Genomic DNA, 20202 nt, shown 5'->3' on the forward strand with positions numbered 1-20202 from the left:
TAGCGTTAGCCGCGCTTATGCTAACGATTAACTACTCTAATAACAGCGTTCATTTCAATCCGACATTCAAATTAAAATATTGAATAATATTCATAACAGAAGCGGTGTTTCCCCACAGACTTGCACTCTATTTGTGGCGGCATATAAATGCAAATTCATTCTCTGCCAGCAGGAGGCGCTTGTAGAGCGGAAGAGATATAGGTTTCCCCGGTAACGGCTGTAATCAAATAAGCGCCACGCTCACAAACGCTGCTTTATCAGGCATTACAGGCTAGATGAAATTAAAATGACCCATCCCTGCGCTCTTGAGGTATTGATGCTAGACAAATATGTCTGGAAGGTTTACAGTGGTATGTTTTCCCACCTAAATAAAGCTGTGGTGATGTTAGCTGTAACCCTGCTGTTCCTCACTAAGCTTTGTTTCATCACTAATGTCACCTGACAGCCCTCTACGAACACCTTGGCAATTGAATCGCCATTGGCTAGTACATTTTTTAGTTTACTCGCCAGACTGATAAATAAATATATATATATATATATATATATATATATATATGTTTGTTTGTAAAAAGGACTCCGTTATTTTGACAGCAAAATACAACAAAGAATATCGTTTACATGTAGCGCGCATAGGTAGCGCGTCAATTCTCTCTCTCCCTCTCTCGCTGCGTGTGTGTGAAACAAAGCGACGGCGAGTCGTGCGCCTTCACACTAGAGTTTACGGTACGTTAAATACAGGTGCGTTGCACATCCATTCAGATGAACTGAAAAACAGCACAGATCGCTTGGCGGAGAGTGAAACTCTGATGCGCTCAGTCAGTGTGTTTGGCGAGTGAAAATATATCTGAGCTAAACTTATACTTAGCCTCCAACTCACACACTGGCGAGTAAAATCTGAGAATGTATTAGCAATTGGCTAACATTAGACATCATTTAGTCGCCCAGAGTGAAGATTTAGTCGCATATGCGAGTGATTTACTCGCAATGTAGAGTTGCCTGATCTGTCAGCAGCTGTGACATCATCACTTCCCTCTGAAATATCACCCTACACGTCCAATGCCACACATCAGATGCTTGTCTAATACTCTTTTGACTTCACAGTGGGGAAAATATATGTATTTTAAAGTCAAATATTTGTATTTAATATCAAATTTGAGAGATTTTTCAGATAGTGATCTTATTTTTTGCAATTTTAATTAATGGCTTTAAGTCAAGCAACAATAGTACTCTAAAATTCATACTTGAGATTAGTGATTTATAATTTGCAAATAAGAGATTTGACTCAAAATTGAATCTGGTCAATGCGAAAATGTGCAGAAAAAATCTCACAGACATACACTGCAGTTCAAAAGTAAGATTTTTAATGTTTTTTTTAAAGAAGTTTCATCAAGTTTCATTAAGGCTGCATTTATTTGATTAAATTATTATAAAATTAATTGCTATTTAAAATAACGGTTTTCAATTTTAACATACTTTAAAATATAATTTATTTCTGTGATGCGCAGCTGTATTTTCAGCATCATTATGCAAGTCTTCAGTGTCACATGATCTTCAGAAATCATTCTAATATGCTGATTTATTATCAATGTTGGAAACAAGTTGTGCTGCTTAATTTTTTGTTTTTTTGGAACCTGTGATACTTTTTTAAAGTTAAAACGAACAGCATTTAGATAAAATAGAAATCTGTTGTACCAATACACTACTGTTCAAAAGTTTGGGGTCAGTAATATTTTTTCTCTTTTTTTGAAAGAAATTAATACTTTTATTCAGCAAGGATGCGTTAAATTGATAAAAAGTGATAGTAAAGACTTATATTGTTAGAAAAGATTTCTGTTTTGAATAAATGCTGTTCTTTTTAACTCCTTAAATCCTGAAAAAAGTATCACAGGTTCCAAAAAATATTAAGCACCACAACTGTTTCCAACATTGATAATAAATCAGCATATTAGAATGATTTCTGAAGATCATGTGACACTGAAGACTGGAGTAATTATGCTGAAAATTCAGCTTTGATCACAGGAATAAATTATATTTATTATTATATATGCTTTATTATATAAAGCATATTAAAATAGAAAACATATGTCATAATATTACTGTTTTTTGTTCTTTATTTTTTTATAAAAAAATGCTGCTTTGATGCGCATTTGAGACTTCTTTAAAAACATTAAGAATTTTACGGCAGTGTACATTAACTTAGGGTCCCGAGTCATATCTAGAGACCACAATATCACATGGATACTTTTGATTTGGGCCACCTAGCAACCACCCATAACAACCTAGCAATGCACTGAAAACATTCTGGTATCAAGTCTTGCAGAGGCAAACATCACTTAGACTTCAGAACAGAAGAAGTAAAAATATAATGCAATAGTTTACATTTAGAAATCTTTGGGTTGCATGCTACTGTGTTTTATTAATAAAGCTGTTGAGATGTACTTGTTCATTGAGGTGGTGAATAACTGTAGGTTCCCGGTGCTGTTTTTAAAGTTATTTTAGAGATGTCAGAAATAGCAGAAAGCGTTGGCCATCTCTGTGTACAGACGAACAGCGGGGCGTCAGCGTCAAGAAATGAATAACAACTGTAAATATAACTTCAGCCTGCTATCTTTATGCCTTGGATAGAGAAAGCTAAACTCAGGTCTGAAGCTCTTCTTCCCGTCTGATCTTAGTTTTCACTTGAACTGTACATCACTTTTATTCAAGTATGTGATTGGACCATTTCTTGTGGAATTATATTGTTTCTGAATGAACGATGTAGGACTGTGACAGGCTTTCATTCATTTCTTTTGTGATTTACAGTGTCCCACAGTCATAGCAAGTGGAATTATATATCAAATTGTGATTTCTTGGCCAGTAGAAATATTTGAAATGATTAAAAATCTGATAATATTTCCTGTAATTAATATAATTTTTTTATGCTTTGAAAATGTATTATATCCAGTATATAATATTAAGTAGATACTATTATATAAATATAAACATTTACATGAATTATATTTCTTTGCATCTAAAATATTTTGAGCTGAATAAATCACAGAAATTGTTGTTTGTTTGAGAGCTATTAAAAATGATAGTACAACATTACCTTTGAATTATTTATGTATTTATTTGTTTGTTTGTTTTTATTTTTTTACTAATCCTTGTCCAGTAATCATGCCTAGAAAAGCAGGTTATAGAAACTCATTGATCAAAACGTGGATTTACAGTTGTATTGGAATTGAACAGCAATATCAGATTTGAACGTAGATATTTATCACAGTCTCTTTTTGTTTAACTGTCATGCATTCATTAACTGATCTGATCATTCGACTCAGCATCCATGTCCTTGTCTTCCTCTCAGAGTAAGGAAGGGGCATTCACGCTGTCTGCTATGACCTCTGGGATACGTCGGAACTGGATTCAGGCCATTCTGAAGAACATGCGGCCCACCGTCGCTCCTGATGTCACACGGTGAGCTTCTACATCATGTTTAGTGTGAAAAGGACAAAAAAAAGGGAGAGAACATCACACGATTATACATTATACTTCCCTCAGTGAATTAATTGGAATACTCTTTATTATAAAGGTAAAGTGTGTCATTTCTGCACCTCTATTGACAACAATTGGTTGTTTCAATCTATTCGACTGGCATAATGACAACACTGGCTCAATCAATGCTGTGAGTTTGGAGTGGGACTACTTGTTTGGCCGTCCAGTGTGTTGCAGCTAGTGGCACAGAAATGACAAATTTCACCTTTAAGGATCAACAACCTTACATAAACAGTACATGCTTACCATAAAGCATTTGAACACGTCAACGAACAGTTTTTTTTTCTCCTAAATCTCATAAATTATACTTGCATTTAAATGGTTCCTCAAACTCCACTGTTTTTGTTTGTAGATATTATTTCTCTTTTCTTCTGTTCCTAACTTACCTGTATAATTTGTTTTCTTGTGTTTTTCCTGCTCCGGCAACAGGAAAAACGTGTCTCTGAAACTTTCAGTTCTTATGCCCAGGTTGGCATTTCCAGTTCTTATTCTAACCTGTGTGTGTGTGTGTGTGTGTGTCCGCTATTATGTCAGATGTGCTTTCGTGATGTTCTGGCTTCTGTCTGTTATGGCAGTAATTCCTTCTACCGTTCGCATGTGTTGTTTGCCAGTTTGCTCTGTTTATAATGAAGCTGTTAATTTAGCATGTTTTATTACAATTATGGAGATAAATGGAGTAGAAGAGCCTTTGCAATGTATGCTTGGTTATTTTGGAGTTGTTACACCACTGCTTTGTTTGTGTGTGGCCAGATAGTTTATGATAGTGGTGTTGATGTTTTGTTTTGGGTTTTCAATTTTTGAGACGGTTTAACGGCATTACATTTATTTGCGTGTTAATGCATTTAACACGTTTGCCTAATTTGACATTCAAGCTGTTTCACACCACATGCTAACCAGACGCAAGACGATAAAGTGATATGTGTGAAATCCTGTCTGAACGAATTGACATTTTGTCAGCTTCACACTGGATAGACCTATATTACACCTCTTAATTGTGGACATTTAGCAAAGCTGATGTCATTTGGAGTCTTCGTAATGCAGAATTTGGTTGTCAGTCATCTATTTTTGGATGCTACTTTTTATTTTAGGCCAAAAGTAATAAAAAAAAAGATCCAATAATAAAATCATCCAACTGAAAAACACTTTTAATGAGGCAAATTTTGTTGTAATATTTTCCATAAAAGGGAATTTAATGCATTAAAACTGGATTCAATTATTGGCGGGTAGTTAAGTTAGGCTGGAACAGCGCATTTTGAAGATCACAGCTCGCCAGTGTCTCTCCATCTCTTGTGATGTTACACCACCTCCTTCTTTAAAGGAGATGAAAAATAGCATTGCATCAGTGCCCATTTTTAGGCACACATGAGTGTTTACAGACGTGCTTGACAGTGGTTGAATGCCATGCAGTGACCAGATGGTTTTCCTCACCCTACTAACCATTAATCAAACCATCCTGTCTTCAGCAGTTTGGGTGTGTGTTTTTAGACAGCTGTATCCAGTGGCGTAACTTTGCTTTGAAAAGTGGTGGGGACACTGCGCAACTTGTTTTGCTAGTTTTTTTATTTAATAACCTCATTTACTTGGAGACTGGGTTTAGAGTTGAACAAACTTAATTTTTGCTTTTCAAAAATACATCGATGTACCAGGGGCGGTGCCAGAGAATTTTGAACGCAGGTGCTGAGGAGGTGCTAGATCATTGACAGAGGGAGCTGGGCAATTCAGGGCTCCAGACTCATTCTTCTGAGTTGTGCATGCATAAGGAGTCAAATTTTTATTATTTTTTTTTATCACCCTAATTAGATTATGAAGAATGATTTGTTGATCTGGTTTTCCCTTTAATACATAGCCTACCTTCCGCAAAATATTTTTCAATTACTTTCAAAAAGTGGTAGGGACAATATCGACCCTGGCAAAAAGTGGTGGGGACATGTCCCACCCGTCCCACCCGCAAATTACGCCTATGGCTGTATCACATTTATTTTCTTTCATTTCACAACACAACACAAAATTAGAAAAAATTCAGATTTTCCCACAATGCCATGTGCCACAATTCTTTGTGATAAAATACATATTGAGGTAGTAGCTGTGATGCTTGCCTTAGCAAACACCACTAATAATTCAGATACTTAATGTATTGATTCAGTATCTTCTCACCTCACAGTTCCCTTCCAGAAGAGCGAACCAGATCAAATGTGGAACAAAACTACATCCAACCCCCTTCTAACTCTTCGCAACTCTCTAACAGCTCTGTAGTTGAAGCTAAAAAGTTGCACGAGGACATGACAGACTCTGCGCCTCCTTCCGATCACCGTAAGAGCCGAGTCAACAAGCGGGAGGGACGGTCTAAAACCTTCGACTGGTCCGAATTCCGCCCAGGGCAGGAAAACAAGAGCGGACAACCCTCAATAAAGAGGGCAGATACTTCTGTCATTATCTCATCTTCTCCCTCCTCCACCTCCTCTGCTGCCTCCTCTCCTATCTCTAGCACCTCCTCTCATCAGACGTCATCCTCGATTACTACCACCAGCCATACTGACAAGTTGCCACTGCGAGATGAAGAAGTCATGCAGGATTATATACACCACAATCAGACTGCACCTACAGCAGGTGGAGTCAATGCGACGACGGTGGCGGAGCCACCATCAAAGCTCCCCCATAAAGTGCCACAGGAACAGGTGAGAATGGATGTAGACGATGCCAGAGACACGCAGGAGGTCGATAGTCAAAGTACGGCCCACAGAAACTCTGACGTCCAAGTGGAAATTGAGCAGAGGTGGCATCAGGTAGAAACAACGCCCCTCAGAGAGGAAAAGCAGGTACTGATCACTGGCAGCTCAAATGTACCTGTTGGAGAAAGAGCTCTTCCACAAGAGCTGACCACTGCACTGGAAAAAGAGGTAAGAAACATCAGTATCTATTTCTTGCCTCATTTTCCATCATAAAATGTTGATGAGTATGTGCAGGTGCAGACTTTTTATGTTTTTCTTGAGTTTTTTTTTCCCCGTTCAGATCAGTTCTGAACATTGTATAATTTCCACATTCAGATCTTTTTGCTTTCCTCTGATGCCCACAGTTAGGTCAGGCACAAAGGGAGCTGGCAAGACTCCAGCAGCAGAACAGCATCTTACAGGAGCAACTTCAGGATGCTCGTGGGAGAGAGCAGAGTGCCAGGGAAGGATACGTACTGCAGGTACCCAAACAGATCAACTGAACCTAGTCAGAAAAGATACAGCAATCAAAATCTTCTGTAGTTTTTGTGTTTGTGTCTCTTGCTTTTTTTATTTCAATACTAATATAATTTTTGGGGTGTTAATGAAACTCTCAGCATGAGTGGTACTAACTGATCTGCAATGTCTGTCTTTCCCTGGGCTCTGACTGGGTTTTGATTAAAATTCTTGTAACCAAACCTCAAGTTTGCTGAAGATAAAAATGTAAACATCTGACAAGCTTTCAGCTGTGCTTTTTGTTTTTGTATCTGTTTCATCTCGTCATTCTCTTTTTTGCATAATTTGCATGGTGGTACCATTCCTGTTCTTCATTTCTCTTTAGTTGCTGTATAATAATCTGGTGTAGTGTTACTCCATTTGTTTCTTCCCCCTTCTCTTGTTTCCTCTTGTATTTTTTTCTGTACAGTTCTATTTGTATTATCCATCAAAACATGGTTGCATTTCATAGGTTCATTCTGTAGTTCCACAGCCTCTTTAGATCACTTTTTTCCCTTTGTAATTGTGTTGTTCACATTTTTCCTTCATTTTTGAGCACCATTTTCTCCATCTCTGATGTCATCTTGAAAAAGCACAGTGGAAAGCTTGAGCAAGTATGTAACTTCAGAATTGTATCTCCAAATGTTCCCGGGTTCCCAGCCACAGCCCAGATGATGTTGAGCATCATGTGTGTGGCCATAAATGAGGAGACTTCCTCTTACTAATTGCACTTTGCTCCTTATCTCTTAAAGAGTGACACAACCGCTGCAAAGACTTCGTCTGATGCAGCGTCTGCCTCGGTACACCGAGCACCATGGCAGCGCCTCAGCAAGCTGAACCAGGATCTAAAGTCCGAGCTGGAGTCCCAGCACCGGAAACAGAATAAGTCCAATCATCAAGTTAGCAGCTTGCGGCGTAGCTACAGCGAAGCGAAAGATATAATAGGACACCATGAGGCGGAAATCGAGGCCTTAGAGGAAAAGCTAACGGCTGCCATGGCAGAGATTGTAGTAAGCGAGCAGGCTGTGGCACGAATGCGTAGCGAGCTAAAAATTGAGCGGGTTCGCTGTCAAGAACGTGAGGAAGAATGGGTCCGAAATGAGACGACGTTGCGGTCACAGCTACGAGAGAGCGAGGACCGTCTTCGGCAAGTCGAGGCTAGTTTGCTAGAGAAGAACCAGAAACTGAGACAGCTCGAGCAGCAGCAAGCTTTGCAGAGGGACCAGCACAAAGAGGTGCTGAGACTACAGGAGAGACTCGCTGAGGCCACTGGACGTCTGATTTCCACGGAGGAAGCTCAAACTATGAGAGAGGAGCGGGAGAGGAAAGAGCAGCGAGGCCTGGAAGAGAAACACGAGCGGGAGCGGCAGGGACTGACCCGGAGATTGGTGGAATCCGAAGAGAGGAAGCGTGAAATAGAAGAGCAATTGCAAGAGGCACAAGAACAAGTGGAGGCACTGCTGAGAGGGAGCGGTGGGATGGAAACTGTGGGACTCAGTAAGGAAGTTCATCGTCTTCAGCAGGAGTTGGAGGCACAGACGGATATGATGGAAATGCTGCGGGAGAGTGTGAGGAGGCTGGAGGAGGAACGTGACCAGCTTACTTGCCGCTGTCAGGAACTCCTCAATCAGATTGCAGAGGCCGACCGAGAGGTAGGAAAGCAACAGGCATGTTTAACGACAGTGGAAATAGACTATCACTCTCTTGAGAGCTCGTATGAGCGTGTCTCAGAAGAATTTGCTAGGATAAGTCATGTGCTACGAGAGAAGGAAGAGGAGGTGAAGCAGACAAAGGAAATGTACGAGCAGCTAATCAGACAGAAGGAGCAGGACTTGAGCGAGGCCCTCATCAAGATGGCTGCCTTAGGCAGTAGTCTAGAAGAAACAGAACTTTGCTTGCAGCAGAAAGAGGAACTTCTTTCTAAAATGGAGCATGACTTTCCAGGACTGGTAGAGTCCCGAAAAGCGGAACAGGAGCTTCAGGCAAAGCTGGTGGTTGCAGAGGATCGGATTGCTGAGCTGGAGGAACACCTCAATGCCCTGCGACTCGGATATGCAGATCTCAGAATGCGACGTTGTCGCTCACAGGAAGACCTGCTTGATGGTTTGAAAGAGATGCAACATGATGTTTCCTCATCCTCAAGTACCTCCCAACTTCTGCTTGCAAGAAGCAGCTCCGAGACGGAAATGTCCTTGGTAAAGTGCCAGAGGATTCGCTTTTCCACCATTCAGTGCCAATCCTATCACCGGTCCCAGGGAGCAGACAAGTTTCAGACAGAAAATACATCTTTGGATCTGACGCAAGATCTGAGCCTAGACCACATGCATGACCTGAGCCTGACCCAAGATAGCAGTGTAGTCAGTGACAGTTCATTCCAGCAGTGCAGAGATCCAGAGAAGTTCATCTCCATTATACATGCTCTGGAAATCAAGCTATTGGCCACAGAGGAGAAGCTCAGGCACCTCACAGAGAAGATAAGGGACCAGCCCGATCTTTCATCAATGCAGGAACACCTGAGCACCAGAGCTACCATGGAGGATTGCACGACTAAAACCTGTGAAGAATTACCAATGGATGAACCCAGTCAGAAATTCCTCAACAAGACTTTTGGTGAGCAGGGCAGTGATGAATATGAGAAGGCATTGGCATTGGTAGAGTCTTGCACAGAAAGAGTCAGAGAAATTCTCAGCAATCCGAAAGAGACCAGTTCTGCTGAATCTCTCATTTGTACCCTTGCAGAAGTAGAGAAACGGCTGGTTTGTGCCACCATGTACCTGAGAAAGGGCAGCTCATTCTATGAGTCGTGTCAGATCTTTGCACCAGATGTGCAATCAGTGAAGGAAAGTATAAAGCGGTTTGCCAGAACGTTAACCTTTGAGGCTGAGGTTCTGGAGAAGATGGGGTTCTCTCTGGAAGACCTGAACTCTGATATTATGTCAGCCCTGAACTCCATTCACAAGGATGCTGAAAACATCAAGAAGAACTGCGATGGTTGTCTCTCAGTTGTTTATACTGATGTACTTACAAGAAAACTTATACTGGAGACCATGTTCTTGGCAGAGCTGGACAAGCTTGAGACGAGTAAACTATCAAATAGTGCTTTTTCACAGGATGTCATCAAGAATGCCTGCATTAGTGCTGAGCTTGCCTATTCGCTTCAGAATATAACAATGAATTTCCAGGAAGAATTCAATGAGCTTCAGAAGGACTTGCTCCAGGTGAACGAGACCTTGAAACAAAGGGACATGGCTCTGAAAGATGCTGTTAGCGCATCAAAGCGTGCTCACATTGAGAGCATGACCCAAAATAATACTGATTATCTTGCTGACTTCGCCCCTCCTGAACTTGTCCCATATATGGAGCAGATTGAGATTGAGGAAGCTCAGAGTTTAGCAGCAGAGATTGTCCGCAGACATTTAGCAGGCGGCATGGTATCCCATAGTGCAGAATCGGAATCTCATCTGAAAACAAGCTGGGAAAATTTTATTGCTGAGCTCAAAAAGCAAGCAAAAGCCCTCCGCGGTCTCTCTCGGGAAATTGAGAGGATCTGCGAAGAAGGAGAAATGGATTTACTTTCTGGACTTGCGGATGCCATCCAGATGAGCTCGTGGAGCGATGACTCCAGTGCCGTTTGCATGCGAGAGGCTTTGATGCAGGCGCAGGTCGCATATGTTGCTTGCAGGTTGCGTGCGGGTCACACAAGGGAACTTACTCTCTGCCAGGAGACTAGCCGCAACATGGCAGTGCTTGTCCAGGAACATGCTGAGAGTGTTGCAGCCATCCAAAGGCACTACCAGAGCTGCTTGGAGAAAGAACATCTTAGCTTCACTGGCACTATCAGTTCCTTGCAGGAGGAGAATGACATGCTTCGAGCGGAACTATCCTATAAGCTCAGGGAGCTCCAGGAGCAACGGCAGAACTTAACCCAGCTGGAAGAGGCGTTTCATATGGAGAAAGAAGAGCTCAAGAGCAGGCATGCAGATGAGATGGGAAGGGCCGAGCAGGAGCAGATAGCCAGAGAGCTCGAACTAATGGAGTGTGCCGCCAAAAGCCAATGCCGACTGGAGACCCTGCTGCTAGAAATGGAAGATGCTGAGTTGAGGCACAAAGAGCAAACCCGAAAACTTGAGCAGGAATTTCATGGTAAGCTCCAGGAACTAGAACACACCAACAGAGAGGAGCTCCGCAAGCTACAAGAATGCTACAGCCAGACTATCTGCTCACTGGAGGAGAGAAGCGAACAAGTGGAGAACAAAGATGAGGCCGACGCATGTCCCATGGAGGAAGAGGATGGATCTGATCAAGTAACGTGCAGGGAGTCCCTGCTCCGAATCCGGGAGCTGGAAATGCAGTTGAGCAGCATGAGGGAGGAGCTGGAACAGAAACCACTGGATGGAGATCTGACCAGCCTGAAGGAGAAGTACCAGCGAGACTTGGACAGCCTCAAGGTTTAACCTTTCACTTTTCAAATTTAAAGTCACACCCATTCACCACCATGGCGCCATGTTTGTAGGACCTTCAGTAATTTGTTGCTGTTAGTTTGGGTTGCAGTGGTTTTAGTTGATCATTTTGGGAGTATTTCTTATTGCATTTGTTTATACAAGTTGCAGAAACAGTGCACATTTCAAATTACAAATCTTCACTATTATTTATTATATATATATCAAGTGTTTTATGCTTCTTGGATTTTTGAAAATAATGCTGAGATGAACACTGCAACCCTGTAGCCGCATAACCATGATGCTTTCCCCTTTTTTCCTATGCTGTAGTGCACATTAGCAGCACTGGGAGTCTTGAGCACACAATGAATGTACACGACCATGATTACAGACAAACCTATTACAAATGACTATACTGTGCTCAATGAGGACTTCCTCTGTTCAAAAACACCTTGTGTTTTTAGAGTGTTAGCATTGTGTTAGTGTGAGAGTTTGAATGCATGAATTCTCTCTAGTTAACCGCTATCAATCATGCTGCTTTCCTTTCACTCCTTTGTGCTAACTGTCATCTCTCATCACATGAGCAAATGTTTAAATATGTGAACACCATAGTTGGTGTAGCTCTGTAGAGAGTCGGGCTGGGTAAACATTGGTTTTCTGAATAATTTCTTTATTTGTACAATTGGATTATATTTGTTCAAATCATTTCCTTTTCAGTGAATGCATTAACAGACTCCAAAATTGACTAATAAAGTGTGAAAAAAATGAAAGAAATAGGCTTCGCTGAGTAAAGTATTTCACCATCAAGCCTTAATGTTTAAGTAATGCACCAAGACATAATGAACTGAATCTGAATACAAATTGAATGGAACCAGGGAATCAATTACAGATACCCAGCCCTAGTAGAGAGCCTGCTGAAGTAGAGATAGTATGCTTGGTGTTTGTTTGCATATGCAATCTGATGTTTTATGTGGAATGCAGGCGACATGCGAGCGTGGATTTGCAGCGATGGAGGAGATGCATCAGAAGGTGATCGAGGACATCCAAAGGCAGCATCAGCGAGAGATCCGGAAACTTCTGGAGGAGAAAGAAAGACTGCTGGAGGAGGAAACAAATGCCACTATTGCTGGTAATGAATGCATCACTGTATATAAAATACACCAAATTTCCGAATTTGAAAGTGAATTGCTTATGGTTTGTTTGTCGCTGCAAATTGCTGTCAGTGTGAACGGCACTTAAAGTGTGTCATGTATAATGCGACATTATATCTAGCTCTATAATAAATGTGTCTGCACAAGTTTAATGTCATGGAATTGAAGCATCACAGTAGGTTATTTTGTGTACAGCAATTGAAGCCATGAAAAACGCTCATCGTGAGGAACTGGAAAAGACGCAGCGGTCGCAGATGAGTGGTGTGAGCGCAGACATTCAGGAGCTGCACAGACAGTATGAGTAAGATGCCAAACATCACTTATCTAACCAAATCATTGACTAGTCACTAGGAAGATTTACTTCTATTCATGATGCTTTTTACCAAGCTAATGGAAGTTTTGACGTGTATTTTTACATTTTTCCCATGTAGAGAGGAGTTGCAGTCTATCCATCGTGAGCTGGAGGTTTTGTCTGAGCAGTATTCTCAGAAGTGTTTAGAAAACGCACATTTGGCTCAAGCGCTGGAAGCGGAGAGACAGGCACTAGGACAGTGCCAGCGAGAGAACCAGAAACTGCATATACACAACCAGGTCAACATGAACTTATTGAAAACATGCATTTTTCAAGAGGAACAGCTTGATAAAGAGAATAAAATGTCTTATTATAATTTACAAGTTTATATAAATAATAATTAAATAATAAATAATTTTCTAGGGGTTGTAAATCTTAAAGGGGTCATATGATGCGATTTCAAGTTTTCCTTTCTCTTTGGAGTGTTACAAGCTGTTCTTGCATAGATAAGTTCCCTAAAGTTGCAAAGACTAAAGTCTCAAACCCAAAGAGATATTCTTTATAAAAGTTAAGACTTGTCCATCCCCTCCTAAAACGCCTCGTTTAAACGCCCCCACGTCTACGTCACTGTGTGGGAAGATTTGCATAACTCCGCCCAAATGTTCACGCAAAGAAAGACCTACAATGCCGGCTGTTCTGACTCACAATCTGTAAGTATGTTTTCATATATAAAGGATTTGTCACTGATGATTCAAACGTGAGTTTTGAGCAGTGTAGAGTAGGCAAGACACCCTAGGCGAATAGGATAAAAAAAAAAAACATACAATAAATACAAATACATTTTTTTGTGTAATATTATGTTAACATGTGCAAATGATGCATTATCAAATTAAATATGCACAAATTTGCATGCATTTTCAGAACAGAAATCTGAACATAGGATAAAGCTAAGTTCAAAATGTTTCATTTTGTTGACATTAGAGTCAAAGATTGTTACAGAGGGGATTTTGGAGGATCTCTTTTAATTACTCTGTACATTAGAAAATCCTATCAGCAGCCAGAATAAAATACATTTGCACTATTTTTAGGAATAAAATGTTGAATAAAATTTGGTAAATTATACATTAACAAACCCCTTCAGTAGAAACCTTCAGAATATTGATGGCAAGTGCTACTGAAGTCATTTTAAGAAAAGTCTTTATGTATTGTAATTGAACAAATCTACAGATGCAAAAATAAAGTGCAATAAATGTGTATTTTGGATGTTTTCTTTCCACTAGTTTGAAAGGCAAAATCTCAAAATTGACCAGTGCATGAAAAAACAATGTTTTTGCCTGTATTATCTTGCCTTAAGAACAATAGAAGCGAATAAAGTTCCCCACCATCATATAAACATAAACTTGTGTGGTTTATGTTTACAGGATCTAAATCATCGTCTGAATGAAGAGATCACCAGAATGCACTCATGCATCAGTGAAGACAAATCAACTTATTCTCTGACACAAGGCAAAGACATCTATGAACTGGAGGTACAGCACCAACTCTGTCATCTGAATTTCGATCAACTGAAGCTGTCATGCACAACATCTAAACGTTGTTTTGCTGCAGGTTTTGCTGCGAGTGAAGGAGTCAGAGATCCAGTACCTCAAACAGGAAATAAACTCTCTCAAAGACGAGCTACAGTCATCACTTCGAGTAATATGCACGCACATTTAGATGCTCTGTACATGTGTTTCTGTTTAACCGCTCTCTGAACATCTCAACATGTTGTTCACGTGTGTGTGTGTTTCAGGATAAGAAGTATGCTTCCGATAAGTACAAGGACATTTACACGGAGCTGAGTATCGTCAAAGCTAAAGCTGACTGTGACATTAACAAGCTGAGGGAGAAACTTCTGGCTGCTACAGAAGCTCTTGGGGAATTAGACGCTGAGGGAAGTGGCGTTACTGCTGGATACGGTGGGACATTTAAAGGAATAATTCATGCAAAAATGGCAATTCTGTCATCGTTTAACCACCCTCATGTTGTCAGCATGACTTTGTTTCTTCTATAGTGCACAAAAGGACAAAAAAAAGCAAAATTTTTCATATATATAATTTTTATTCTATTTATTTTACACAATATTTCCTAACATTCAAAATACAAAATGAGTGTTAATGTTGTCTTAATCGAGCGGGTTCTGTTATTGGCCAGTGCAGATAATTTCATATTAGATCATCTCAGATAATTGCCAAACATCTCCTAATTTATTATACTAAGAGTGTGTACAAAAACTAAACATTTCACTTGTTCATTGCAGACATCATGAAGTCGAAGAGTAACCCAGATTTCCTGAAGAAAGAAAAATCCAAACAGATACGTGGGGTCAGGTCAAAGGTGAGAGGTCAAAGTGTGTCCGTCTTGTCTGTGTCATAAATATACACTTGTCAGCCATTGAGTGTATCGATAGTCCTGTGGATTTATGCAGAAAATTATGTTGGTTATGTGATTGTTTAATGTTATGCTGTATGTATATGAGTGTTTGGGAAAGATATACTTGTGTTTATTAGGGCTGTCAGTCGATTAAAAATAAAAATTGATATTTGACATTTCTGTGGTAGATGAGTAAATCATTGAATAAACTACAAAAAGTCAATATATATTTTGTCTTATTTTTGGATTATTGATCCACTACAATCCGTTTTACAGTTGAGTTTGTCAGTCTGTTCATGGCAGACAAAATTCTTGTATTTTTTCTGCAATATTTATTTTTGTATTTATTTTATTTTATATTTTTATGTAAATTTTTTTGAGATGATGGTAAATGTTAGCGAATGTATAAAAAATGTTGTACTAAATTTTTTTGAAGTGACAGCCCTAGTATTTATATGTGTGAATTAGGGCTGTGCAAAAAATCGAATGCGATTTTCATGCGCATCTCGTCAGTAAAGCTGCTCCTGTGATTAGAAGTAAATCTCCAGCACGTGCTTTCAGATGGAGCGGCATTTACTACACAGAGCCTTAGTTCACTGAAAAGCTACACAAGATCACGTTCAAAATCGCAGGCGATTCATTGCCGATTTTGAACACGATTTTGTGTAGCTTGTCAGTGAAAATAGCTTTCTATTTTTTGCACAGCCCTAGTGTGAATTATGGAACACTGTACTGTGTGTGTGTGTGTGTGTGTGTATCCTCACATGTGTGTGCTGTCCTGTCAGGCAGAGATTGAGGGGTTGGTCGGGTGTAGCTGACCGCTGTGACCCCATCAGGTCCTACAGGTGAAGCAGGTATCACTCTTGTGAGAGTACGGCTGTGTTAGCATGGAAACCAGAAACAATTACTGCAGTGATTTCAACATCTCTGATTTGACATTTTTACACAATATAATTTTAAAAATGCATAAGATATCTGGATGCCACTCACATGCACTGTGAGGTCAACAATACAGTTTGAAAGGTTTAGCATAAAAATAATGCCTACTGTTTCATATGCTGTTTTTAAAATGTGAGGCGTTATATATTAAATACTGTGCAGTATTTAGTAAGCTAGTATTCCATTGTGAACACAGCCTTTGAATCCTGCATGAGCCCTACACCTCCTGACAGTTTGAAAATCACCTGCAACTTAACCCGGTCTGGCAGGACGACACATAACCAGCACAGATCACATTCATCTCAATGTTATGTGTTCGGACTGTTTTTATGTTGGGGTTTCTTGCTTTGTGTGTGGTGTTCAAATAGCCCTATTTAGACGGTAATTGTTTGTAAAGGAACATTTGCTTTTACACTGCATTTACGTGGCAATATGCTTGTTGAAGTTGTTCATGTGTGATGAAAATGAACTCAAGGTGTTGATTGACATAGGAAATGAAAACACTGACTTGTTGAAGTCTGATCTGACTAGCTCCTGTAAATGCTGAAGTAACTCACGTGAAAACACTTACCGTCTGAATAGACTTTGTGTGTCATTGTCATTTTCTTTGTGAGTTCCTGTGTTATAAACCCTGAATATATTATACAACTTAAAGGGATATTTAAGGATATTTCTTACTTCCAAACCTGTTTTTCCACGTACTTGGGAAACTCTCAATTGTTTTAAATCCATTTAGGTGTAGTTTTGGGGTAAATTGTCTCTAAATAATGTCTTTGTGCATCTCAGAATCCTGCTGAAAAATTCTTCATTATTTAAAGACGCGAGGAAATGAAGGTTCATGTGTCCCATTTCGTTCTCGAAGGCAATGAGACAGATCTAATAGAGTAATAATAAAGAAACCTGACACGCGTGTGTGTGTTTAGTCAGTACTACGTGCTCATGTGAACGTCTTTTGCTAGTGTCTTGTTGCACAATGAAGGAACCACAGCCAGTGAATGACAGACGTAAAAACAATGACAGAAAGAAATGGAGCTAAAAAAACAAAACAAGTGAATATAGAAACAGGCTTTGGTTTAAAACTCCCTGAATGTCCCTTTAAGGAATGTGCATGTTCCCAAAGTGAAATGATGTGAACAACACAGAAGTGAAGTTTAAAGCTGAATGAATCAAGGTTCGTTCTGAATTATTCTAAGAAACTGCCATGTGTGAAATAGATGATCATTGGAAGTCATAAAAGCTGTTTGCAATGCATTTAATTAATTTTTAATGGTAATTTTTAGTAGTTTAGACAGACAAATCTTAAAGACATGCACAATACAGCTTGAGAAAACCACTTTTTGGAGGCGTAGTTCTGCAATTTAATATACAGTCTTAATTGATTTTAGTTTATTTATTTGTTTTTGATTAATTTATTTGATCTTATTTTTGTTTTTTCTTTTATGTAGTTATTACATTTTTATTTACATTTAGACATTTAGCAGACGCTTTTATCCAAAGCGACTTACTTGTTGACCTAAATCAAACAATTATTAACATTTATTACTGTTATATACAACAGAACATATTTGTTTGCTGTTAGCATCTTTTGTGACAGGCTTTTATATACAGCAGAGAATATCATTTAACTGGAAATTATGTTGGCCATAGAATTTGAAAACCAAAATAGAAAATGACTTTTTTTTTTGCAGTATGTAATTCTGGAATGTAACATACAGCCTTATATTTATTTATTTATTGCATGTTTTCTTTTTGCATTTTTTTTTAAATTAAATTAATAGAATTTTTATTTATTTTTATTTATTTATTCATTACAATTTTATCATATACAGCAGAGAACCTATTTCTTGTGTTTATTTATTTTTGCATGCATGCGCATATATATATATATATATATATATATTTAAGTATAAAAACGGCACATTTCTCTTTCACCTCATCATTCTCATTCTTTTTCAGAGTTTGAAGGAGGGACTGACAGTACAGGAGAGGATGAAGCTGTTTGAAGCTAAAGACTCAAGAAAGATATAACACACTCTTTCTTTCTTCCGTTTTTGTATTCTTGCTCTTTTATTGTTGGTTGATAGATGAAGCAGGGTAAAGAACTTTAGAACTTTTTTCTGATTGTGTTTTAATATCGTTTGTGTGAATTAAGGGAATGACGCTTCAATGTTGACATAGACCGTTTTTGCCAATCTTCAGCTCTGATGAACCTCATGTTTTTGGTGTTTTTTGGTCTCTATAAGTCCTGAAGCTGTTCCTCATCATCACAATATATATGAACACACTCAGTATTGAACTAGAACACTAGACGTGTGTGTGTTTCTCATTTGAATATATTCTGAATGGCTGCTGTTGTCATCATAGGAGTGCTGGTGACATTTTTATGATTATTTTCTGAGAGAAGAAGAATTACTTAATTATTGACACAGAGAGATGTTATTTTGCCAATGATATTGTAAATATGAGTAAAGTCGCGTACGTGATAACACTTTTTCAGACTTTCTATTACTGTAACTGAGATGAAATGATGTGGTTTCTATAAGCTGGGTAACGTGAGTGCGAGTGTGTTTTTGATCGATAAGAGAGTTTCGGGTGATTATGTACTTAAGTCGTTTACTTGAGGAGAATCTAATTGCTGTTTTAATTGCTTTTGTGTTGCTTCTAGTTTATTCGGACGTGCAAAATATAGTGCAACCAGACGTGATCTCTGCTGTGGGTGTTGCGGCATAAAGCATTCGTTCGGCTGCTGATAGTGAGTTTATTTTGTCCTGTAATTCCATCTGAACGCGGGACATTTTAATGATCTTGTTGTGTTATTCCAGCGTTCGTGCTATTTTATACTGGTCTTTGCATGATTATGAAGCACTTTGAGTCGTTGATTTCTGTGTTCTGGTTTTGAAACATGTGATTCCGTATTCCTTCTGCTCCAGAATTCAGAAAGTATTGAACACACAACAAAGAAAACTCACTGTATAATAATATTAAATTTTTGCTTTGTAAATAATTGGTTTTAGAGAAGATTCCTTTATCTTGTTCTCGGTCTGCATAGAGGAAAAAAATATCTTTATAGCTATCTATAAGCGGTATGTCTACACCTAATTGTCTTATCTGTATGAATATTTTTATTTTGGCGTGCGTGAATGTGATATATCTGTAATAATAAAAATGTTTTTGAATCAAAAATCCAGTGATGCATTGTCTTTTTAAAAAGAAAATGGAATATTCTTTAATATTATTCATATACTTTTTTAACCCCAAATGCTCGTCTTGCACCAGCTGGACTTCACGCCTTACGTAGTCACGTTGGAATACGCGTGACGTAGATGGAAGTACCGACCCAGTGTTTACAAAGCGAACGTGCAAAGAAAGTCAAACGCCCTTTACAAAAACAAAGGTGTGGGAGGATTTTGAAGTTGGAGAAGAAAATGAGGTGGACTTTTTTGCCCTACCCTACCTTTTTGAACAGAAGAGAAAGAGCTATCCACGCATGACTTTCCAACGTGATTACGTAATGAGCTAGTGTAAGACGAGCATATGTGTGGTTAAAAAGTATATAAATTTTTATTTAAAAAAATGACTGGTCGTTTCGCTAGACAAGACCTTTATTCCTTGGCTTGGATGGTGTAGAGACGTAGATGGAAGTACCGACCCAGCGTTTACAAAGCCAACGTGCAAAGAAAGTCAAACGCCCTTTACAAAAAAAAAAGGTAAAACAAAGGTGTGGGACGATTTTGAAGTTGGAGAAGAAAATGAGATGGACTTTTTTGCCCTACCCTACCTTTTTGAACCGGAGACAAAGAGCTAACCATGCATGACTTTCCAATGTGATTAAGTAATGGGTGAAGTCCAGCTAGTGTAAGACTAGCATGTGTGGTTAAAAAGTATATACATTTTTATTTTTAAAAATGACTGATCGTTTCGCTAGACAAGACCTTTATTCCTTGGCTTGGATGGTGTAGAGCTCTTTGAAGCTGCATTGAAACTGCAATTCGGACCTTCAGCCGTTGGTTTCCATTGAAGTCCATTATATGGAGAAAAATCCTGCAATGTGATCCTCAAAAACCTTCATTTCTTTGCGACTGAAGAAAGAAGGACATGGATCTTGAATGACATGGGGTTGAGTAAATTATCTGGAATTTTTTATTCTGGAAGTGAACTAATCCTTTAAGATTTACAAATTTGATTTATGAATGGGAGAAAGTACACATCAGTCCCTTCTAAATAAAACAGCTAAA

At 39.0% G+C, this 20202-nt stretch overlaps 1 protein-coding gene across 10 annotated transcripts in view; it reads left to right on the plus strand.

Annotated features, from left to right (window-relative positions):
- The window catches only part of LOC107753017 (myosin-2 heavy chain-like), a 50574-nt gene extending 31453 nt beyond the window's left edge, over positions 1-19121 (plus strand). For 6 of the 10 annotated variants that reach the window (XM_016569101.1, XM_016569102.1, XM_016569110.1 and 3 more), the window contains 13 exons: positions 3344-3453; positions 3961-3999; positions 5693-6428; positions 6605-6721; positions 7487-11182; positions 12155-12302; positions 12520-12625; positions 12756-12915; positions 14038-14145; positions 14225-14311; positions 14409-14574; positions 14916-14992; positions 17924-19121. In XM_016569101.1, coding sequence (XP_016424587.1) covers positions 3344-3453; positions 3961-3999; positions 5693-6428; positions 6605-6721; positions 7487-11182; positions 12155-12302; positions 12520-12625; positions 12756-12915; positions 14038-14145; positions 14225-14311; positions 14409-14574; positions 14916-14992; positions 17924-17995 — 5622 coding nt within the window. In that variant the 3' untranslated portion in view covers positions 17996-19121. Of the gene's footprint in view, positions 1-3343; positions 3454-3960; positions 4000-5692; positions 6429-6604; positions 6722-7486; positions 11183-12154; positions 12303-12519; positions 12626-12755; positions 12916-14037; positions 14146-14224; positions 14312-14408; positions 14575-14915; positions 14993-15813; positions 15894-17923 lie in introns of all 10 variants that reach the window. The other 4 variants (XM_016569104.1, XM_016569103.1, XM_016569107.1 and 1 more) reach the window with 4 other exon arrangements.
- Positions 19122-20202: the final 1081 nt, after the last annotated feature.

The sequence above is a fragment of the Sinocyclocheilus rhinocerous genome, unplaced genomic scaffold (genome assembly GCF_001515625.1).
Source record: "Sinocyclocheilus rhinocerous isolate Xijiao unplaced genomic scaffold, SAMN03320098_v1.1 scaffold1493, whole genome shotgun sequence".
Lineage (NCBI taxonomy): Eukaryota > Metazoa > Chordata > Actinopteri > Cypriniformes > Cyprinidae > Sinocyclocheilus > Sinocyclocheilus rhinocerous.